This window comes from Pipistrellus hanaki (genome assembly GCF_964339955.1).
Source record: "Pipistrellus hanaki genome assembly, chromosome: 1".
Lineage (NCBI taxonomy): Eukaryota > Metazoa > Chordata > Mammalia > Chiroptera > Vespertilionidae > Pipistrellus > Pipistrellus hanaki.
In genome coordinates, this window is record NC_140503.1 from 190,628,524 (window position 1) to 190,652,810 (window position 24,287).

The 24,287-nt window shown below is 37.2% G+C and overlaps 1 protein-coding gene across 1 annotated transcript in view; it reads right to left on the reverse strand.

Annotated features, from left to right (window-relative positions):
- DTHD1 (death domain containing 1) overlaps nt 1-24,287 on the reverse strand; it is a gene marked incomplete at its 5' end in the record, with an annotated part of 60,655 nt that overhangs the window by 35,441 nt on the left and 927 nt on the right. The window contains 4 exons of the mRNA XM_084901446.1: nt 11,721-11,965; nt 13,982-14,161; nt 17,024-17,354; nt 22,073-22,685. Of these exons, the coding sequence (XP_084757572.1) occupies nt 11,721-11,965; nt 13,982-14,161; nt 17,024-17,354; nt 22,073-22,685 (1,369 nt within the window). The remainder of the gene's footprint in view (nt 1-11,720; nt 11,966-13,981; nt 14,162-17,023; nt 17,355-22,072; nt 22,686-24,287) is intronic.

Below are 24,287 nucleotides of genomic sequence, written 5' to 3' on the forward strand. Positions count from 1 at the left end.
CTTATAATCAATTTGAGTTATTTCGTGGAAGATATAAGGTCTGTGTCTAGATGTCCACTTATCCCAGCACCATTTGCTGAAAAGCCACCTTTATGAAAGATCAATTGATTATATTTATGTGCATCAATTGCTAAATTCTCTGTTTCATTGATCTACTTGTCTATTCTTTCAGCAATACCACTCTGTCTTGATTAGTGTAGTTTCATACTAAGTCTTTTAGTCAGGAAGTGTCAGTCCTCCAGCTTTCTTCTTCTCCTTTAATGTTGTGTTGGCTATTTTGAGTGATAGTTTCTTTTTTATTTGAAAAATTAAATTCTTTCTCATGTGTTTTTTTTAAACGCAGGTAATGTTATATACTTTTAAGTAAAATGGTATACAATAAATGCAAAATATTTCTAGTATACTACCTCCAAGTTTAATAAGTGTGAAATGTCATATTTGTTCAGTAAGCATTTGCTTCAGAATTTTGCTGAAATCATTTCACTTTATTAAAGGTCAACCTGTGTTGACATTATAGTACTGGCTGTGGAGTACAAAGGAAAATAAGGCATGTGTGAGGTTACCATTTATAAAATTATTATTTCTTAATGTAAAAACATGGTGACTACCATTGATACTGTATTATCTAATTGAAATTTGCTAAGAAGGTATAATTTAAATGTTCTCACCAAAATAAATAAACAAACAAACTAAATAAATAAATAAACAAATAAGATAAATATGTGAGGTGATGTATGTGATAACTAACTAGATGGGAGAAATCCTTTTACAATGTGTACATATTTAAAAATCACCATGATGTATATTTTAAATATCTTACCATTTTATTAGTCAATAAATATAATAAGTAAAAAGGAATTCTTTCTGTGTAGTTTGAATCTTTAATACATTGCAAATTTAACATTCAAAACCCAGGATTATAAATAATAAATTGAGAATAAGATCTTTGTGACATTCCCACTTCCCCCCAATTCTAAAGAAACTAGGTCCTGCTAAAACTGCTTTATATCGATAATATACTAGAGGCCTGGTGCACAAATTTGTACACGGTTGGGGTCTGGCCACCCGCCCTGATAGGGGCCAATCAGGGCCAGGTCGGTGTTGGAGAGGGGCCATGATGGTTGGGGGGGGGGGGGGCGGCGGTCAGGGCTCCAATCAGGCCAGTTGGCCACCAAAGTGCGTGTCATAGCAACTGGTCATTTTGGTTGTTCCATTGTTCTGGTCACTTGGCTTTTATATATAAAGATTTTTGGACTTGTATAAGCAGAAGGAATCATAAAGGAATGTCCAAAACTCCCCTCCAAAAAATGTATGAAGATAGGGTTGAAGATGAAAGGACAATTGGACAGGGATTATGGGATTACTAGGAGGGCAGATTTCTTTCCAATAATATAGTTATGGAAGAAGAAAAGAGTAAGGGATAATCAAGTGAACAGAGCAAGAAACTGTGATTCTTGGGATTCCATCCATAAAAGGACAACTAAAATCTTAACCAAGATTCTCAAGGAGGCTAATGCAGTCTCAATGAAGTAGCACCTGGTTCTCAACAGAGACAGGAACAGATATCATCTGGAGAAAAACAGCTCCATTCACGTTGCAGAATTCCCATCCATGCATGCTCAGAAACAAAGTCCCAAACACATGGAGGTAAATACCACGAGTGACAGCAAAAGCAACTGCAACACCCTCAAAGACTACTGATTTCAGAATTAGTAGATACAGAATAAAAACAACTATATATGAAAACCTTAATACAATAAAGGATAGTATCATAAAACAAGTAGGCTGCAAGAGACTGCCAAGAATGACTGGGGAGATTTGGATAAAAGCAAATAGAATCTTAATGTGTAACATGTATAATTGCTGGAAATAATAACTCAATGATAGGTTAAAAGTCTATTTTAAAAGTATACATGTTTGCTGAAACCGGTTTGGCTCAATGGATAGAGCGTCGGCTTGGGGACTGAAGGGTCCTGGGTTCAATTCCGGACAAGGGCATATATACCTTGGTTGCGGGCATATCCCCAGTAGGGGGTGTGCAAGAGGCAGCTGATCGATGACTCTCTCTCATCGATGTTTCTAACTCTCTATCTCTCCCCCTTCCTCTCTGTACAAAATCAATAAAATATATATTTTAAAAAAATAAAAATAAAAGTATACATGTTTGTGGCATTTGAACTAGATTGTGAAGAAATTACTTTGGATATAGTACACAGAGAAAGGAAAATGAAAGAGAAGAAAAGAACTATGGAATCTAGAAAAAAATGGCCTAACATACATCTAATAGGAAACCCAGAAGTACCAATTAGATAAAATGGATAAGAGGCAATATTTGATTAGAAAACATATAAGGATTTTTCAGAAAAGTAAAAAGACAGACATTAATTCTTCAAGAAGTATACAATGTATTGCATTCAGAAAAAGCTTTTAAATTCATATCTAGATACATAATAGAAAAATTTCAGAACATCAAATACCAAGGAAAGATCTGAAAAGCAGCTGATAAAGCAGATCACCCATAAAGTCATGAAAATGAAATTCACTATAGTCTTAACAACATTGATTTTTTTAAAAAATCCATATACGATGGCACAATATCCCCCAAAGAAATAAGAAAAAAAAATCAATGTAAATCTAGTATCTTATGCCATAGGGCAGGGGTCCTCAAACTTTTTAAAGTGGGGGCCAGATCACAGTCCCTCAGAGAGCTGGAGGGCCGGACTATATGAACTACTAATTCCTACTGTAACACCTCGGCTGCGCTCACTGCCCAAAAAACCTGGCGGGCCAGATGAGACTCATCTGCGAGCCGCATGTGGCCCGCGGGCCGTAGTTTGAAGATGCCTGAAAACATACCTCTCAGTTTCATGCCCTTGTGTAGCACTATCCCACAATGACCCAGAGTTCCCTCTGAAACTCACTTAAACCAGTAGAAAGTTACAGAACTGATGATATGATAATTTCAGACTCCAGAATTTAGAAAGACTAGTAGCATCAGCTTTTGTGCTTTTGAAGCCCTGATACTCCATATAAGTAGTCCAGCTATGCTTCTGGAAAGACCCATGGCAGAAAGAGGCCATATGGAGAAGTCAGATGGAAGAAAAAGGCCTTGGAATTACATGGAGAGAGAAAGAAGCCCAACCATTTCTGCATATCAGCTGATCCCAGGCTTCTAGCTCTCACTGTCAAGGCTCCGGACATGTGAATAAAACCATCTTGGATTTCCCACCCTCAGACACTGAAATATCTGAAATGCTTAATAAACCCTAAGCAAGATCAATAAAAGAACCACTCTGTTGAGACACCAAACAACCCACAGAATCATGAGAAATAATAAAATAGTTGTTGTTTAGAATAGTTTGAAATGCAGAAATATCGATAGGTAACTGAAGCACCCAGCAAAATTCTATTTTAAGAAAATGTAAACACAGACAAATGGAAAGACATTCATGCTCATGGGTTGGAAGAATTAATATTATTAAAATGTCCATACTGCCCAAAGTGACCTATAGATTCAATCAAACTCTATAAAATTCCCAAAGGCATTTTTTACAGAAATAGAAAAAACAACCCTAAAATGCATATAGAACCCAAAAGAGAACCTGACTAGCCAAAGTAATCATAAGAAAGAAAAACAAAGCTGTAAACATCACGCTGCCTGATTTCAAAATATATTGCAAAGCTACAGTAATAACAGTATGACACTGACATAAAAACAGACATATAGACCAATTGGCACAGAATCAAGAGCCTAGAAACAAGTCCACACTTCTATAATTGACTGATCTTTGGCAAAGATGCCAAAAACACAATAGAAAAAGGATACTCTGTTTACGAAATGGTCTTGGAAAAACTGGACTTACACATGCAGAAGAATGAAATTGGACTGCTTTTTGAAACCATATACAAAAATTAACTCAACATGGATTAAAAACTTAAATGTGATGACTGGAAGGGAAAACAAAACTGTCATTGACTGAGGATGATGTAAGAGTTTACATACAAAACCTGAAGGAATTCTCAAAAAAAATGTTAGAAATAATGAGAAGGTTTAGAAAGATGCTGACTTCAATACCATTGTAGAAAATCCACTATATTAGTCTATAAATATATCTCCAACAAGTAAAAAGCAAACATTTTAAATGCTATTTTTAATAGCAGCCTAAACTATCAAGTATCTAAAAATGTCTAGCAAAGCCCTTGTAGTACATATATAGCAACTTTTCTAACATGTCATTGGAAAAGAGAGAACCACACAAATAGAAGCATATACTGGTATTATTGTAATACAATAGATAAAGACTCAATATGGTAAATATTTTATTTTCCCCAAAATTAGCCTATAGGTCAGAGGTAATTACAATAAAAATCCCAACATTTGTTCTGTAGACATTGACAAACTGATTATATTTTATATAAATGGCAACATTGTCAAAAAATAATTCTCCTAAAGAGGAATATGATATGATTTCACTATCAGATATAAACTAATAAAGCTGTAATCATTAAAACAGTATTAGATTTGCTCAAAATTATATTAAAATACTGTTCCATGGAATAGCTCAGAATAAGGAAATTTGTTATATGACAGTGGAAGCATTACAGATTGTTGGTGAAAGGAAGAACCACTCAATAGCAATGCTGGGAGAATATGTTAGCCACATGGAAAATTAAATTCCTACATCTCACTGTATGTAAAAATCATCAATTTCAGATGAATTGCAGACAAAAAAAATTCAAACCCTTGAAATTATATGATAACAAAGATGAACATTTTTATAATTTCAGGATATGGAAAGTTTTAGCAGCAGGACAAAAAGCACTAATCATTAAAGAAAATATAATAAATTTGGCACACAGATATGAAAATACAGGCCACAAAATGACAAAAGGATTAGCATTGAGAATATGATAAGAAACACTACTAATCAAGGTAAAAATTTTAAGATGAGCAAACAAATTAACAGATATTTCACATATAAGAAAACACAGATGCCTAACCAACAAAATTCTGATAAACATAATTTTCCTTATAATCAAAACAGTGCAGTTTAAAAACCACATGAGATTCATTTTACACCTATTAGATTTTCAAAATTATAAAATCTGACAATATACAAGGCTGGAGAAGATGAGGAGTAATCTGTAATTTCATTCTACCATTTGGTAAAACTTGTAAAATCGAACATGTGCATACCCTATGACTCAACAATTCATTTTCTCGGTATTTACTCTGAATAAGTACTTGCTCAAATATACTTTGAGTCAAGAATAGATATATCAGCACTATTTGTATTAGCAAACAAACAAACAAATAAAAAACCAAACAAATAGAACTGATAATGGAAAGAACCTAATGGAAAGAACCTTTTCTATCAGTAGGAAAGTAGATAAATAAAATAGCAGGTAATAGAATTTTATAAAGACGTGAAAATGAATGTACACAATTCTAAATAAAAAGGCAATACCATGAGACTATACATAGTAGGATACCATTTTTACTTTTATCAAGCATAACAAAGCCAAATAAGACACTGTATAGTGATGAATAAAAATATGTGATAAAACTAATATAAATTCAAATGTGTTTAACTTTGGTATAAATGAGGCGCAATTATGTAGGAAGGCTGAGGATGAAATAGGGGAGGGGCAAGTAAGGAGACACAATTATATGGGTAAAATCTAATTTCTTTAGTTATGTGGTAGCTTTACCAGTTTGTCCATTTTATTATTATATTAGATGTCCAGTGCATGAAATTCGTGCAGGGGGGAGGGGTCCCCTCAGCCTAGCCTGCATCCTCTCCAATCTGGGACTTCTAAGGGCATGTCCAACTGCAGGTTTAAGCGTGATCATGGGGATCGGGCCTAAACTGGCAGTCAGACATCCCTCTCACAATCCAGGACTGCTGGCTCCTAACCACTTGCCTGTCTGTCTACCTGATCACCCCTAACTGTTCCCCCTACACTAGCCTGGTCGCCTCCAACTGCCCCTCCCCCCGCTGGCCTAGTCACCCCAACCCCGCCCCCACCACCACCACCAACCTGGTGGCCCCACACAGCCTGCTAATCAGTCCTTTGTTAGTTCCTCACTAACCCCTCTGTCTGCCTGCTTGCGCCATGCAGCTGCTGTGTGGTTGTTACTGTTCAGTCATCCAGTCTGGTCGTGAAGGCCCTGGCTTTTTATATATATTAGGATTATTTTACATATATTTTACAAATATTCTTGTGTATGATTCACATAATACATTTGAATAAGATAATCTTGAATCCAATCGCATCATATAAAAATAACCTTTTTTTATGAGCTACTCTTTCCTTGTAACTCTTTAAAATATTTCTTGGATAATGTGGAATGTTTCTATTTAATAAATTTCCCCTTTTGTTACTGTCAATAAATCTTTTCTGGCTCACAATGAAATGACTTTCATCTTTTCCCCAGAAATCATTCAGACATGCAGGAATGTGAAGCAATAAAGAGTTTTAATTTTCATAGTCAGACTATGTTTTGGCCTCAACCAGTTTTTATCTTTTCATGTTGTGAAACATGGATTTCTTCACTGTGTTTCTATTTCCATAGAAAATGTTCAACTGGCTTTCACCCTTTGAGGAATGCATAGATAAACAGTGATATAGATTCTCATTTCATTATTTTATGCTCCACTAGATGGAGAAAAATGCATCTGCCATATCTAGCACTGATGATAATTATGTCAATTTAGCATTGTCAAAAGTACAGAGAAAGTAGCCTGGCTGTCATGGCTCAATGTTTGAGCATCAACCTATGAACCAGGAGGTCATAGTTCAATTTCCAGTAAGGGCATATGCCCATAGCCAGTAGGGGGCATGTAGGAGGCAATCAATCAATGATTCTCTCTCATCATTAATGTTTCTATCTCTCCCTTCCTCTCTGAAACCAATAAAAAAAAAATACATATTTTTTTAAATACATTGCTTTAAAAAATAGTACAGAGAAATTAATTACATAATTTACATTTCCACAAATTTGCTCATTAATTTTGTTTCATTTAACATTTTTAAAGTATGTACTAAGTTATACTTTTGCTGACTAATGATAAATAAAAAAAAAAGAACTTGATACTACAGTGAGAAACAGGATATGCATAAAGAACAGAGCTGACACAGAGGTGCAATCAGTTCCCCTGGAGGAAATGAAAATCTTGGTGGGGGGAATATCCTACATATGAAAACAAGTAAGAAAGAATCTTAAAATGCTAGAATGTTCTCATCTCCCCAGAGAACATAAGGAACTGATTCTATTGATATTCCCACCCTGGTCGGCCTTTTCCTCCCCACCAACCAGGTGTGTGGGGGCTGATGCTTAACATATATTGAGACACATTAGATACAGCCTCCAGCTGTGAGCTGGAACTAAGCCATAAAATTGGAATCCCAAAAGGGCAGCATTGTCCATGAAATGAGAAACAACAAAAAACAACCTAAATCTCTTTGAACATTGGTGTAAGAAAGCAACAAAGAAGCACATAAAGACTGCTCCCAGTGGATGGGAAAGGAAGAAAATTTGATCTGATTAAAAATTATCTATACAGGAGTCCTCAGATTACATTCCACTCAACGTGCATCTATTTGTGGTTACAATGCCATTTCCCATTTATTTATTAAAAAATAAAAAATTTCCATCATTTCAACATATATATGTATGTGCTTTATGTTTTTTATTATTTATTTACCACAAGTAAAGGTAAACAATTGTTATCTTTCTTTTAATTTTTTTTTTTACTGTTTCACTTCATTACTGCGGTGTATGTGCTCCATGTGAGTGACTAAGTGCTTATGTATGTGGGTTCCGACTAAATCACGTTACTTTGCATTGTAGGATCTCCAGGGTAACCCGAGGACCTACTGTATATATAAAACCCTAATATGCAAATAAACCGAACAGTGGAATAACCAAACAACCGGTCACTATGATGTGCACTGACCACAGGGGGCATGCGTGGGACATGGTGGGCATTGGCAGCAGCAGGATGGTAGAACAGGTGAGCAGGGGCACCAGACCAAGGTGGGGCACCTATTGCTGTCATTGGGGTAAGCCTCTGGTGGTTACTGAAAATTCTTTGCTCCCATGTGCGTGGTTCCACCGGGCACTCACACCTGCTGCCAGCACCAGCCCCATTTGTACCTGCTGCCAGCACCAGAGGTACTGCTAGTACCCACTGCCAGCACCCAGCGCCTAGAGCCAGTCCCAATCGCTGGGTGCCAAGAGCAGGTACTGGCCACAATTGCCCGTGAGGGCTTCTCCACCTCCCCTTACTCCTGAGGGACTGTCAGGGCAGCAGCCACTGCTCATACCCATTGATGGCGCCAGTCCCACTCGCAGCTGCTGCTGATGCTGGCCTCAATGGCTCTGTGCTTTCAGCAAGTGCAAGCAGGGCCAACACCATCAGCACATGGGAGCAGTGGTGGCAGGAGCGGAGTTGTTGGCAGACAGGGGAACAGAGCCATGGCTTGAGGGGCCAGGCAAGACACGGAGCCTGGGCCGAGGCCTGACCCTGTGCCCACAGCAGCCTTGTGGCCCACAGTTCTTTTCAATGTGCACAAATTTGTGCACTGGGCCCTTAGTAACCAATATTTGGAAGGGAATTTCTAAGGGTAAGAGAATGAAATTAGTATGAGAGATAAGGTATTGGATGATAGCATGTTAATAGATATTATAGTAATCATTATGCTAGTACGTGATGGAATAATCTAAGATCATAAAATGAATATCTTTACAATGACTAAAATTTTAAAGGAATACATAGAAAGTGTAATTAAAAAAAAAGAATTTGGAAAAGAAAGATTTTTTAAATTTAGCAACAGTCTTTTTAAATGAGAATTACAATGATTAAAATGAACAGTTTAAACAAATGTTGACAAAATTGGTAATATATATGATCAATCTACACAAATTATCCCAAATGCAAATGTAAAATATTAAAGATTAAGATATTATATTTAACACATTTATATTTACTTAATATAATTGATGGTTTTATTTACATCAACTTTTCTCTTTAACATCACTGTGCTACTTTCTTTTTTTCTTTGTTATCTCTTTACTGTAACAATTTTTCCTTCTTTTTTCTTTTGTTTTTATATTTATATTAAATACCAGATTTTTTTAAAAATATATTTTATTGATTTTTTTTTTTTTTTTTACAGAGAGGAAGCGAAAGAGATAGAGAGTTAAAAACATCAAAGAGAGAGAAACATCAATCAGCCGCCTCCTGCACACCCCCTACTGGGGATGTGCCTGCAACCAAGGTACATGCCCTTGACAGGAATCCACCTGGGATCCTTCAGTCCTCAGGCCAATGCTCTATCCACTGAGCCAAACCGGTTAAGGCAATACCAGATTTTAAAAAAATAATCTCTTAGATTTTATTTTATCAAGTTAGTTAATTAATTTTACCTATTTACTTTGTTAAAAATATGCGAGTAGTACATTTTTGTGAGCCCTTATGTTTTTAAAAAAGGAAAAAAAAAAAAAAAAAAAAAAAACTCCTTTCTTGGTTATAACCCTGATTCCACAATATCTTACCTTCAAAATTTTGAAAGTTTTAGTCCATTCCTCCCCCCGTTGGTAATTAGTGTGACAAAGAATGAGACTGAGGCTACACTAATTTTATTCCTTCTTTCGTTATGTGTTTCTGCTGAATGGATGCTGATAGAATTATATTTATTTAAACAGACATTCCTGTTTTTCATGTTATGTCTTTTCTTTTTCATAAATTTTGCCTAGTAATCATTCAGTACTTTCTATCTCAAGGTTTTAATCAGCATCAGAAAACTAAGTTTCACTATGCCTTTGATTAATCCTTTTGTGGCTGCTTGAATATCTTCTTGGATTGTACTTTTAATTATTAGGTTATATCACCTCAAATGGTTTCTTATCATCCCTTTATCCCTTTTCATCTCAGTTTATCATCTTTGTATCTCAGTCTGTTCTTTCTTTTTTATTTTATTTTTAATTACAGTTCACATTCAATATTATCTTATATTTCATCCTGTTGTCCTTTCATCTTCTCCTGGTCTATTCTGATTGTTTCTAGGAAATTTTCCTTCCTGGATACTACTAAACTTAAAAAATAGAATTCTCTGATATTCTCCAGGTAACTGTAATTCTCACTATGTGAAAGCCAGGTGACCCATTTCTCCATTTCTAGCCTTACATCTTTTTTTTTTTAATGTATTTTATTGATTTTTTTACAGAGAGGAAAGGAGAGGGATAAAGAGTTAGAAACATCAATGAGAGAGAATCATCCATCAGCTGCCTCCTGCACAGCTCCCACTGGGGATGTGCCCGCAACCCAGGTACATGCCCTTGACCAGAATCAAACCTGGGACCCTTCAGTCTGCAGACCGATGCTCTATCCACTGAGCCAAACTGGTCTCGGCTAGCCTTACATCTTTAAACTAAATAAATAAAGGCTTTATGGAGTCATGATTACAAATAGAGTGATCTGGGCCCATATCTAGGTTGCACTACTTCATAGGCATAGCTAGTTTGTACAAGTCCTTAATCTCAGTCTTCTCACTAATAAATTGAAGATGAGATGGTGAGGAGATTGAATGAAATAATATACCGAAGGGACCTGGCACATACTAGTTTCTCAATTAATAGTAGTGACTTCTATTAAATGTCTGAAATTGTTTCTCCCTCTTCTGTTTTGTTTTTGTTTTTTTTTAACTGTTTTAGAACTAGATAATAAAAACATTCCCTTCTACCGTTTTTCATTAGGAAAATAAAATAAGTATTAAAGGAAAGACAGGAACTTGGATCAGGTTTACTGTTATTCAGTGTACCCTATTCAGTGTTAGCATGTCATTTGCAATTTTATTTCTGGCTGGTAGCTCAAGAGTATATATTTGTATTACTCTTGGTGGGGATTTTGTTTCATTTACAAACATCAGGAGAGGAAGGAAGCCACCTACATGGTAAATATAGACTCAAATTTAATTTGTTGGAAAAGGTCAAGTTAATCTTTTTCCTATACTAACAGAATACTTTTAAATACAGAAATTAAAACCTCCATACCACATCTTTGTAATTAACTATATCAAATTCTTTGAAAGCCAGGACTAATTTTGCCTGTTTTATATCGTATATAATACTTTTGGGCCATTACAGCATAAAATCATTACCCTTCATGGATCCACATTTTATTTCTATACTAGAGGTGCACAAAATCCATGCATGGGGAATAGAGGGTCCCTCAGCCCGGCTTGCACCCTCTCGCAATTCGGGATATGTCCAACTGCCAGTTTAGGCCTGATCTGATCCAGCCTAAACTGAAAATCAGACATCCCTCTCACAATCCAGGACTGCTGGCTCCTAACTGCTCACCTACCTGCTTCAATGCCCCTAACCACTCTGCCTGCCTGCCTCATTGCCCCTAACCACTCATCTGCCTGCCTGATCACCCCTACCCACTATACCTGCCTGCCTGATTACCCCTAACTACCTCTGTCTCAGCCCCCACTGCCATGGCTTCATCCGGAAGGACATCGGAATGATGTCCAGAAGGTCATTCGGCTGTCTGGTCTAATAGCATATTACACTTTTATTATTATAGACTAAAAATGTAATAATATTTTAATGCTAATATTTAAATACAAGACATCTGATTACATTTTTCAGGCATTTATGTTTCTTAGTTTGCCATCAAGGCAGTTAGAGATATGAGGATCTAACTCACCGGTTGAAGTATAAAGGTACCATCCCTTTTGTTGTGGTAGTGGCGCTTCTATTATGATTTACCTCAGACCCAAAATGTTTCTTATCAGGGTATGAAGAACAAGGTAGGCATACAGTGACTGGCTTCTGGAAAAGATGTGTGGATGGGTGCTGCACATGAATCAGAGGGCTGGTGGATAGTACCGAGTAGGAAGTATCTTGCTGTGTTCTTAAATATGCCACCAGCGATGGGTCAACTGGTTGGATCTAAACAAACAAAAAATATATATATAGGTTGTCCCCCCTAAAAAATATATATAGGTTGTCCCCCCCCGCTATACATACTTTAACAACTGATAATTCAATTTTCACTCCTTTTCAAGTTTAACTGATTTGAAATAATGGGTGAAGCCAGACTAAGCGTTGGACAAAGGAAATTTGTCCTAAAGTGCTTTTAGACGTTTCTTTATGGGGATACATAAAAGATAAAGTTTATGGTACAAAACCAGCAAAAGTCCACAAACAAATACCAAATGAAGTGATTCCTGATGTTTGCAATTCCATTGCTTCACTTTATCAGCATTGCCTCAACCAGAATGGTCATCAGTTTGAAAACAGGTATTAATAAAAATAATTATTCATTTCTATAAATTATTTTAAATTTTGAAAATGAACTATCCTATATAACAAAAGGCTAATATGCAAATTGTCCCCACAACCGGGAGTTCGACCAGGGGGCACTGCCGACTGGCCAACCGCCTGAAGCCCCTCCCTCATCTAGCCCCACTCCTGATTGCTCCCCCCACCCCACTCTGGGGTGGGGCTTGCCAGCCCACACCCCTTCCCCTGGCCGGCTAGGCTTGATCAGCCCCAATTGTGGTGGGCTGGTAGGATCCCACCTGTGCATGAATTTATGCACTGGGCCTCTAGTTTGTTAATAAACCCTTTATAATCATTCAAAGTGTATATACATTTTGGGGGACACCCTGTGTGCAAATATATTCCTATATTTAATTAACAAAAGATATAAAGTATCAGCATATTTATAAACCAGTTTTCTGAAACTTGGAAGGAACGTAGTTTTAATATATTTCTCTATATATTGCTGGCTGAATCAATATTGCATTAATTAATTAATTTTAAAATATATATATTTTTATTGATTTTGTACAGAGAGGAAAGGAGAGAAATAGAGAGTTAGAAACATCAATGAGAGAGTCATTGATCAGCTGCCTCTTGCACACCCCAAACTGGGGATATGCCGCAACCAAGGTACATGCCTTTGACCAGAATCGAACCCGAGACCCTTCAGTCCCCAAGCCGACGCTCTATCCATTGAGCCAAACCGGTCTCAGCTGCATTAATTTATTTTGAAAAGCACAATAGTTAGTCCCTGTTAACAAAGTCTTTGTGAAATCTAGGTTCCTTGTCCTTTTTTATAAATAACTGAGAAACACTTTTAATTGTAGGCAACAAAATGACCTAGAAAACAAAATAGGCATTTTACGTAATTTCTAATTAAAACTATTGTTAGATCAAGTGATCCTTAGGAACTAGAAAAACAAGACTATATTTACTTAAGTGTTTTCTCTCACAGAAGAAAACACTGCTTTAGCTAATAATAGAAATAGCTAACATAATTCTAAAATTTCAAAGCTTATGAAAAATATTTATAAAAATTAATTATTCATAATAGCTTTTATTTAAAGCTTTTCTTCTTTGTTACCTTTTATGGTAACAACTAGGAGAAATAGAAGAACCTGGAAAGAGTTGAGGGAAAACTGAAGAAATGTATCTTCTAAAATCTACATTGCTCACCTTTGTATATATTGAATTCTTTAAAAATTTCTTCCCAAGAATGACTGTCTTATAATTACATATAACCAGACTTTCAAAATTATAAATATTTTAATGGACTAGCTTCTCAGGTGGAAATCTTGAATCATATGAATGTCTAGTGCCTGGCATCAATTATATCATGCTCAACATATATTTTTGTTCATAACCATCATAAACAAAACAATACAAAAACTAGCTAGAAAAAAAAAAACACTTTCAAATAAAGTGATAAAGTGGAGATTCCTTTTGCAGTGAGATTCAATATGTTCTAAACCATCACTTTATTACTAAAAATACTAAAATCATCACTTTATGACTAAAAGTACCAGAGAAGAATTCATTTACTGTGCTATTACAATATATATTTTGATCTTCATCTTTGAGGACCATGCTTGATGACTCACACAATCTATAAGAAGGAAATCACCAGTTATTAATATTTACCTTTAATTGCACAAGGACGGGTGAGCCGAAAACTCCTGGAGGGTAATGCAGGGATATCCGAGGATCCATGCTTGGCTTGAGAGTGAGGCCTTTCCTTGTGACTGTGAAGGACTCTTTCTTTAAACAGGACATGACAGAAAAGATCCCCAACTTATAAACTTTCACTTCAGCACAGGTCCCCTGTGTGGATTGAAGGGGCATTAAGACAAGGACATTAGCACAGCACTCTTCTCACATGCTCTGTGGCTATGAAAAAACATCGGCATGCTATCCCTATAATCGCCCACAACTGAACATAGGTAACCAGGAATTTCTCAATTTTGAGCTACATAACAGAAAAGAAAAGATGTCATTCTATTTAATTCAAAATAAATTTCAAAGGGGAAATATATAGGTACAATGAGCAATCACCTTCAGTATTTTTAACAAAGATTAATTATTTCTGGAATCCCATCCTCCTTAAGTTCACCAGAATGAACTTTAAATATTGGCCTTTATCCAGAAGATTCAGCCCTGCTTTTGGACTGAAATTTCATTGGGTAGTTTCCGTACACATTACAGAACCTGTACTGTCAGCAGATTCTTCCTTCTGACAACTGACAATTCTTTAGTAAAGTCATTTTCTCCATGTCTGTCCTCCCATGCAGTAGGAGCAGTTGACTAACAAAAAGACATTTATGTTTCATTTTTATATAGTGATATTCAAATTTCAAGCCTTTTTTATCACATAAAAGGAGCTGTGCATAAATGAAAACAGAATTATCTACTCATATAATCTCCAGTGCTTAGAATGAGACGGAAGACTTAGAAGCAATTTGATTTATTCATGCTTTCCTGAGCACCAGCGGGGCTCCGCCCTGGTATGAGCAGATGATCACGCAGACACACAAACAGTTCAGGGACAATCACAATGCAAACTAATCCGTCATTTGAAAACTGACTAAGGAGAATATTTCGCAATAACACTGCATGACTCCTTCTCTGGGAAAATTCAGGGCATGCTGAATGTCCCTAATTGGCTGGAGGGAAAATGGTGAGAGGTAAGAACGTGTTCTGGGAACCAGTGGTGGTTGGCCTGTATCTCGGGCACATCTGGCAGATGTTGGGAAACGGGAAGGGTTGTTAATCAGGGGAGTGTCATGGAGAGAGCTTCATCTGACTCAAGTTGAGTTAGAATTCTTAAATGTCCTATGAACCACGTAAACATTTGGAAGGAATACAGAGTTTAAATTGAATTGAGCTAAAAATAGAGATAACTACTATTAGAATATTCTAAAAAGTATATGCTTTTATTTTTTTCCCCATTAGATAATGGTGTTCTCCTCTCTCTCTCTCTCTCTCTCTCTCTCTCTCTCTCTCTCTCTCTCTCTCTCTCTCTCTCTCTCTTGCTCTCCCTGCCCCCCCCCCCACCGCCTTATTCATTTGCTAAACATCTTGTGTACCCACTTTGTGAAAAGCACCTGCACCAGAGCACTTTTTGCTTCTATGTCAGGCAGAATGGCCAAGACTAAAAGACCCCAATCAAGAGCTGTTATGCTTACACGCTTCCTAGACTAAATATATCATGCATTAGTTGCATAAATTGGAGTAAATAATGAGAACAGGCTTAGCCTTCATATTTAACTGTATGACCTTATATGTAAATCAGAAAAGACCAAACCAGAAAAAGCAGAGATGTGAAATTCAAAAGAATTTCTTGTATACATGGAATGTTTTCACATTTATGTCCTGTCCTCCTCTTCAAATAATGACAATTTACATAAAGTAAAAAAAAGACAAATATTTAAATTGTTTCAAAGTAAGTTCACTGGCCCACAGAAGTACCTTACATTTTTGTTCCCATCAAATCTTTGCAAAGTTTAGTAATTGTGTATATTCTTTCTTCAAAATATCTGTATTTGTGACCATAGGGTTCCTCAAAATTATACAGTAAAGTGTATCATGGGGGAAAAATGATCATTTTTAACTGCTAGCATTTGTTTTTAGGCTTCCTTTTATCTTTTTAAGTATACAATAGTTTTCATTGTGTCCTTATGACCCTATCAGGTAGATGCTATTATTTGTTCATTTTTCAGATGAAGAAGTTGAGTCATCACAAGGTTACATAATTTACCAAAGTTCACATAGCAAGAAAATATATGAACCACATTTGAATCCTTCACAATCCACATCCTAACAACCACATATACTGTCTTTCATGTATGAACTAAACACAATTTATAGACTTAATAATTATCTCAAAGCATAAACACACACACACACACACACACACACACACGCACGCACACACACACACACACACACACACATTAAAAGTTGTTCATTTTAACATATTTTCCAACCCATGAGTGATAATAAAGCTATTAACATCTAGGGACTCTAAGATTCTTAAATTTTGCAGAGATCCATCACAATGAAAATGTTAGTCTAAAGCCCAGCTGGCATGGCTCAGTGGTTGAATGTTGATCTATGAACCGGAGGTCACGGTTTGATTCTCAGTAAGAGCACATGACCAGGTTGCAGGCTTGATTCCCAGTGTGGGGCATGTAGGAAGCAGCCAATCAATGATTCTCTCTCATCTCTTTCTATCCCTTTCCCTTCCTCTCTGAAATCAATAAAAATATGTGTTTTTTAAATGTTAGTCTAAAGCTAGTCTAACAAAGAAGTGAAGTTAATTAAGCCATGGTGTTGGTTTTGTTAACCATGTAAAAACATTTCCTGTGTCTTAGGCCCAAGCTCTCCATCCCTCAATTTGGCCAGTGATTTCTGTTCTTTGATCTTTGTGACCTTAGAGATCCTCAGAATTATATAATAAAGTGTGCCATGGAAAAAATATAATTTTATCTCCAAGCATGTATAATTTCTGTTCTTTCTGATCTTTGTGGCAAAAAAAAAAAAAGAGTAAATGCACTAGAACAACTCTATGAGCCCTTTCATTTGTTACTAATGAGTAATGATATCTATTCTACAATCTGGTAGTGTAAGCAATGTTTAGAGGAGGAGCCAAACAGCAAGTGCAGATGGAACCAATGATTTACCAACCTTGTAACTTCCTCTCATTGCTTCAAGGGAATTTGGGGTTAGGTAACTGGACTGAAGGTTTATGTCAGACATTTTCACCAGGATGTCTCTGTAATTCCCCCTGTAACGTGCGGTAAAGGGAATTGCAATGCTTATTGGGAATGGAATCCTCATCGCCATCTCTGGACACTCAATAGTGATGACATTGCTGACCAACTCTTCGTTATCACTCACTACTAAGGAACTCATGCTGTTAGTTATTCGGCATTCTAGGTGCTGTAGAAGGTATGAAGGCGCTGTGATGTAACAAGATACTTGAGGGCCCCTCTCATCACTCAGCACATCAAGATACCTGCAGGGGTGAGAAAGGACAGAGTTTTTGGAAATATTTGATTTATGTATTGTATGGGTACATATATAAGAGCTGGAGCTCTAGGGACACATTTTCTTTTTGTGAATACCAGTTCTCTGACTTACTGATGCTGTGACCTTGGGCAATATACCCAACCTCTCTGTGCCTCAGTTCCCTCAACTATAACATGATATTAAAATAATAACTGATTTCATAGGAAGGCTGTGAAGATTAAATGAACTATTGTATGTTTAGTAATGAAAAAGTTGTGCCTAGCCCTGGCCAGTGTTGCTCAGTTGGTTGGGCATTATCTCAAGTACCGAAAGGTTGCCCTTTGGATACCCAGTAGGGGGGTGTGCTGGAGGCAGCAGATTGAATTTTCACTCTCACATAGATGTTTCTCTCTCTCCCCCTCTCCCTTCCTCCCTCTCTAAAAATCAATAAAAGTATTTTTAATCTGTACTTGGAACACAGTATAACATATATTACTTATTATTATTGTTACTATTTTCATTGGTATTATTATTTAAGTGATTAATTCATCCCTCAGTTTTGTTCATGTCACAATATGAATCTGAAGATTGCTGAAGCTTCTTGATAAACCAAATACTAACACCTGAGTAGTTTCTTAAGTTATGAGGGGAGTAAATGTATATTTGGTATAGGAATTGTCCAAACACATGAGATTAAATTATGATGTTAATTCCATTTCTTAGAAAAACTGAGAGAAGTACAAAAGTACTGTGAATTTATGACTAATCAAGGTAATTAGAAACAGAAACAATATTTAAAATCCTCAAAGAATCAATCAAAAGCATATTTTGACAGAAAGTTTATTTTAACTATGTGTGTTACTCTTACTTTTGTACCATCACCTTAGCCAAAGATTTTAGAGTCTTATAGACTCAAATTCAAATTTGAGATCAGTCACTTGCTATATGTTTGACCTTAAACATCAATAATTAGTATTAAAATTGTTTTTTCTATGGGCTAGGTATTAGGCTGTACATTGTTTCATTTAATCCTCACACTATGAGGTCAGGTAGATATATCATCACCCTCTATCCTATATTATAAAGAGGTAATATGCAAATTGACTGCCATGCCCTCACACAAGATGCCCACTCCCATGTGGTCACAAGATGGCTGTCACAAGATGGCCAGCAGAGGAGGGCAGTTGGTGGGAGGGACCAGGCCTGCAGGGGAGGGAGGGCAGTTAGGGGTAATAAGGCCAGCAGGGGAGGGCAGTTAGAGGTGAGCAGGCTGGCAGATGAGGGCAGTAGGGGGGTAGCAAGGCTGCAGGAGAGAGCAGTTGGGAGTGAGCAGACCAGCAGGGGAGGGCAGTTGAGGGCAACCATGCCTGTAGGGGAGGGCAATTAGGGGTGACTAAGCGTTCAAGGGAGGGCAGTTGGGGGGGTCAGGCCTGCAAGGGAAGGCAATTGAGAACAATTGGGCCAGAAGGGAAGCAGTTAGGTGTCAATCAGGCTGGCAGGGGAGTGGTTAGGGGGTGATCAGGCTGGTAGGCAGAAGCAGTTAGGAGCAATCAGGCAGATAGGCAGGCGAGCAGTTGGGAGCCAGCAGTCCTGGATTGTGAGAGGGATATCCGACTGCCAGTTTAGGCCTGATCCCTGTGGACATCTAAACTGGCAGTTGGGCATATTCTGAGAGGTCCCAGATTGGAGAGGGTGCAGGCTGGGCTAAGAGATACCCCCCCACCCCCGGCAGTGCACAAATTTCATGCACTGAGCCTCTAGTATATGTATGAAAGCCTAAGTGACCCTTACAACCAGACAACTGGCCAGTAGCTATGACATGCACTGGCCACCAGGAGGCAGATGCTCAATGCAGGAACTGAGCCCTGGTGGTCAGTGCACCAACACAGCCAACCTCCTGCAGTCCCTCCCCCTGCCCAACTGGCTCCCATCGGCCCAACTGGTCTGATTGCTGGCCTGACAGAGGTAGCCCATCCATACACAAATCCAAGTACCAGGCCTCTAGTTTTATAAATAAGGAAGTGAGGTCTAAAATTTTTAACTTCCTGAAGATTACACTGAGGGTAAGCTGTAGAATCAATAATTTAACCCATTCATTTTTAACACAAAAGCTCAAACTTTCTAATATGATATCATATTTCCTCAAATCATTCAGAAGTCCTGAGATTTTTGTGCCTTACATACTGAAACTAATATCTAATTGACAATAGTGTGAAGATTAAATGAAATAAAATTGAAATATTTTAGATAAATTAGAGGAGCTATATAAATATAACATTAATAACCAGTTTTAAGAGAAAGACACACTAGCCAGAAACCTATATGCTCATGTTGACCAATATCACCCTAAGAAATTTAATTAAAAATAATCAGTTTTAGAATTACCAGGTCTTAACTATTTTTCAGTTCTTAGTAACTTAAATTTTATAGTGTATTTGAACATAGACATCTAAAAACATATGTTGAAATTGCAGAGAGGGTTATTTATTTGCATTTATAATTCTGAGCCCATAAAGCTAGAAGAAGTAGAAAATTACCCAGCTCATTGGTGTATTAATGCTGATTATGGTAATTCAGAAAATGAGAACCATTGTCTAGTAGGGAATATAATGACCCAGCCTTCAAGAATGACTTCAAGAAGAATGACTTCAAGAATGACTCTCTTCTGTGCCCCAGATGAAGTACGGTGAAGGGACCTGTAAATACATTCATTTACCCTAACTCTAGTCAAAGAGGCAAGGACCAATCCAGCCTCAAAAATAATCACATGGCTTTGTTCCAGTTTTGTTTTCCTTTCAGTCTGTACATACAAGGACAACTACAGTAGAAAAGATAGACTTTTTTTTTCCCCCCAAAAGAAACTATTCAGAGATGAATATTCAGATTCTGTGTTAGGTGTTGTTGTTTTTTTATAACACTCATCTTTTATGTCTCTCAAGAGTGTTTTTATAACACTCATCTTTTAAGTCTCTCATAAGCTGAGAGATTGCAATGAGTAGTCATCTTCTTAAACATGCAAGCCAAGCACTATTGGTTTGTAGGCCACAAAGAGGAAACCAGCCACTAGAAAACACCTAAAGGAGTGTGAGAGTGAGTAATTCGGCAATGACTCATTAGCGGATGCTTTGAGTCATTTCAGAATGTGAGGATCCTGAAGTGTTAAAGTTTTTCTCAAGTGAAATGGGCAGCTACTTTTTGACTACTTCAACAGTTGTTTTTCAGGGGCGCTAATTCTTTCAAACCATGGAGGTCTTTCATGCACTGAATGTTCTTCTGAGACACCTACAGAATGTATTCGATTTTTCAGACCTATGGCGTCCTCACAGCAAAACTAGCTTAACCTCTTCATTTTATAAATGAGATGATTAAAGTCAGTGAGCGGAGTGATTTGCCTGCGGTCATAGACTCACTTGTGGTGTTGTCCTGAACCGGTACCTTGCATCTGAAAGAGCATCACACCTGGTGGCAGTGAGGGGACAAGTGAAGGTTGGTCGTGTTGGGGGAGAAAGTGAGGGTTGTTGGGTGAAATAAATGAACACACTAACATTTAGCTTAGCGTGAACTTCTGCGAAGTAACATGGGGCTAGGACCTTCACATGATTTTCTCATTGGACCTTATTGAGCAATCCCAGAAAATAGATAATTTCCTACAAAAAGGGCTCAGGAATGAAGCAAGTGGCCCAGGGTCACAGAACTAGTTTGTGAAAAAACACAGGAGATAAAATGTAAGTCTGTCTGACTCACAAGCCAGTGATACTTATTTTAATTTTCACTGCTCCACATTGGCTTCTAAGGGTATTATTTTTGCTGGAAAAATGTAGCTTGTGAGTATATTATTTGAACAAATAGGGATAATTACCTAACTTATGTTGGGGGGAAAATTCACACACACAAAAAATCAGTCTTACACACTTTTTGAAGTCACAGTTTCTTTGAGAATTTTATGGAAGCTGTGGACCAAGGATTTAATTGGTATGAAAATGTGCATTCAGCCAAAACCGGTTTGGCTCAGTGGATTGAGCGTCAGCCTGCAAACTGAAAGGTCTCAGGTTCCATTCCGGTCAAGGGCATGTATCTTGGTTGCGGGCACATCCCCAATAGGGGGTGTGCAGGAGGCAGCTGATCTATGTTTCTTTCTCATTGGTGTTTCTAACTATCTCTCTCCCTTCCTCTCAGTAAAAAATCAATGATATATTTTTTTTTAATATGCATTCAGTTTTAAGAATCTCCCGTAACCCTTCCATGATCCCCCTGGAGTTCTGCTGACAGGAATTCATAATTATTTATAAATAAAATAAACCTGAGAATTTACTGAAGAATGTAAATAAAATAAACCTGACGTTGGGAAATTCTCTCCTAAATGTTGAACACTTTGCAGCCTCCCATTTTTTTTCTTATTATAATTGAAAAAAATAGTGATTATAATGTGTCTCTATTCTGGCTGATGATACAGTTTAACTACTTCTCAATTCATCAATTTCTTCCTCCTTTAAAAAGTAATATGTTTGTCTCCTAAAGCCATAAGAAACAAGCAATATTAGTAATAGTAGCCATACATATTTTTATAGAAGTAACTTAAGCTGAAGTACTGATTTACAATATCTTTTGGAGAAATTAAATGTAAATATAAAATTTTAATTATGTATAATTCTATCACTGCTAACTATAGAAACACATATTAATAGGCATATATAAGAATCTCTCACATTGATTACATTTACTTACTCCTTTTCCATTATGTTATCTTTTTGCTTTAGACTCTTTGAATCATTGAGAAGACTATTCGCACATTTATTGGCCATACCGCGTGCTATTGGGGTTGTGGGAGTCTCCTCTCTCAGGTTTTCTGAGCTCTCTTGAATGTCTCTTTCTGTTGTCTGGGTGATGTCATACGTCTCTCCCCTGTTGCCATTCGTGTTTTCAGCAGTCACATGTGCCGTTTGTTTATCATCTTCATTTTCTGCATTATCTGGGAACATTTTGTTCTGAGACTCTTCTTGCCCTGTGACATCTCCGTTCACTGATGTATTGCTTTCTTTTTCCACTGATTCCAGGCTCGTGTGTGTTTCATTTTTCTTTAATCCGTCCTGGTGCGTGTCATGACTTTCCTCCCCACTTGTGGGAGAAACAGAAGCTGTTTCTATGACATTCTGTTCCCCTCTTGCAGCAATGTCTGTTGCTTTGATATCCTGAATGGCAGGCATTGTCTGCACTGGAGGACACTCATCACGCATGCCGCGTAAGTTACACATCTGCTTTTCCTCTTCCTTTATCAGTATAGCAGTGCTCCCCAAATATCCATTTATTTTCATGAGGCAATCTATGAAAGTAATGATTTCTATGCACACATACACACAGAGAGACACATAAAAAGAAGAAATGCAAAACGAAACCAAATTATGTTTCTCCACTGACATGTAATGAGTTACGGCAAGATAACCTTAGAAACCCTACAAAGGCCTGTACTGGGCAGTCAGCCAATCTCCCTCCTGAGGGAGAAGTCATTTGTACGACTGTCATTCTCCTCACACATCTAGGAATGGGGGACAAATTGCTTTTAATCTCATAGTAAATCAGATCCTTTTTTTTGTGAAAATTCTTTGAGTATTGAAGGACATATATTCCAGCCTCCCCATAGACTGTTCAACTGAAGTCAATACCTCCCTGAGCCATGCCTTATTAGAGTAAGATTTTGAGACTTACTCTTTCTCTTTTGGATGTACTATATCAATTATCCATTTATAATTATTTGCCTAAAATTTAGCGAACACTCTAGATGAGACTTGGGTAGAGGTATACCATAGCAACATTATTTCTGTGGGTGTGGATGCCATATTGAGTATTTTGTTTGCTGTTATGAGAATTGGATTAGGTTGGCACTATTTCTCCCGCTGAGCTTGTGATCTTTGGCAATTTTCAAGTTACTCTTTCAAAGAATAGCTCTAATTATACTGATTCTCTGATTGGAAGCTGCAGTGGCTATTGAAACACCACTAAACAAAGTCAAGTCTCTTCACTCTAGTGTATACCCTCATCATGATTCCTGTTGCTTACCATTCTCCTTTTCACTTCTCTCCTCAGAGCGGGGTCACCTGACACCTTCTAGCAGTCTTAGTAACTCTCCAGTCTTCAGAATTCAATTCTGAAGTATAGAATCTGATATGTAAGACCCCATAGCTCTGTGTTTTCAGAATCATCAATAAATCATCCTTTTTCTAGTCTGAACTTAACTTTGGGATTCAGTTCTGACAACTTGTTTTTTTTTTGGTTGTTTTTTTTTCTTTTTCTGTCTTGTATCTGAGACCACGTGTTTATTTTGAATTTCTTTTCTGATAGCTGAGTCCTTATCATTTTCTAAGAATAACAATTTGACTTAATATGTTGCCTAGGAGCACACTGAGTTCTCTGCAGAGATTTGAATCCTGGCTATGAGTTCCAGCTGATAGGCTCTGGGTCAGTTATCTTTGGACTGATTTTTTTTCAGAGGCCAACCATTGCCCTTCAGGCTGAATTTCATAACATTATTGGCCCTAGATTCCTGAGTGATAAGACCTGCCCACTTGCCTTGACACTATATGATTCAGCATTGGTTTTCATAGTCCCCCCCATCTTTTAATCTAGAATAATTATTGTTATCTGAGGTCATATTCGTCATTCCTGCTGTACTATACTTCTCAGCATCCATAACTGGGCCTATTCCCAGGAATATGAACACAAAGGGAGAGGAGAGAATCCAATTTCACAACCCAAATCACCCTAGCCTTTCCAATTTTTTTCAACTGAAAGTTCAAACTCAAATAAGCCTAAAAATAGAGTATCACATTCCAATGTAGAAAAATGGCTTGTTCTTCCTCAAAGTAAGCCTATATTTTCTTACTTCTGAGTCTTGGATCCTGTTGATAATATCTCTGCCTGGAATGCTCTTTCTTTTTTTCTTTTT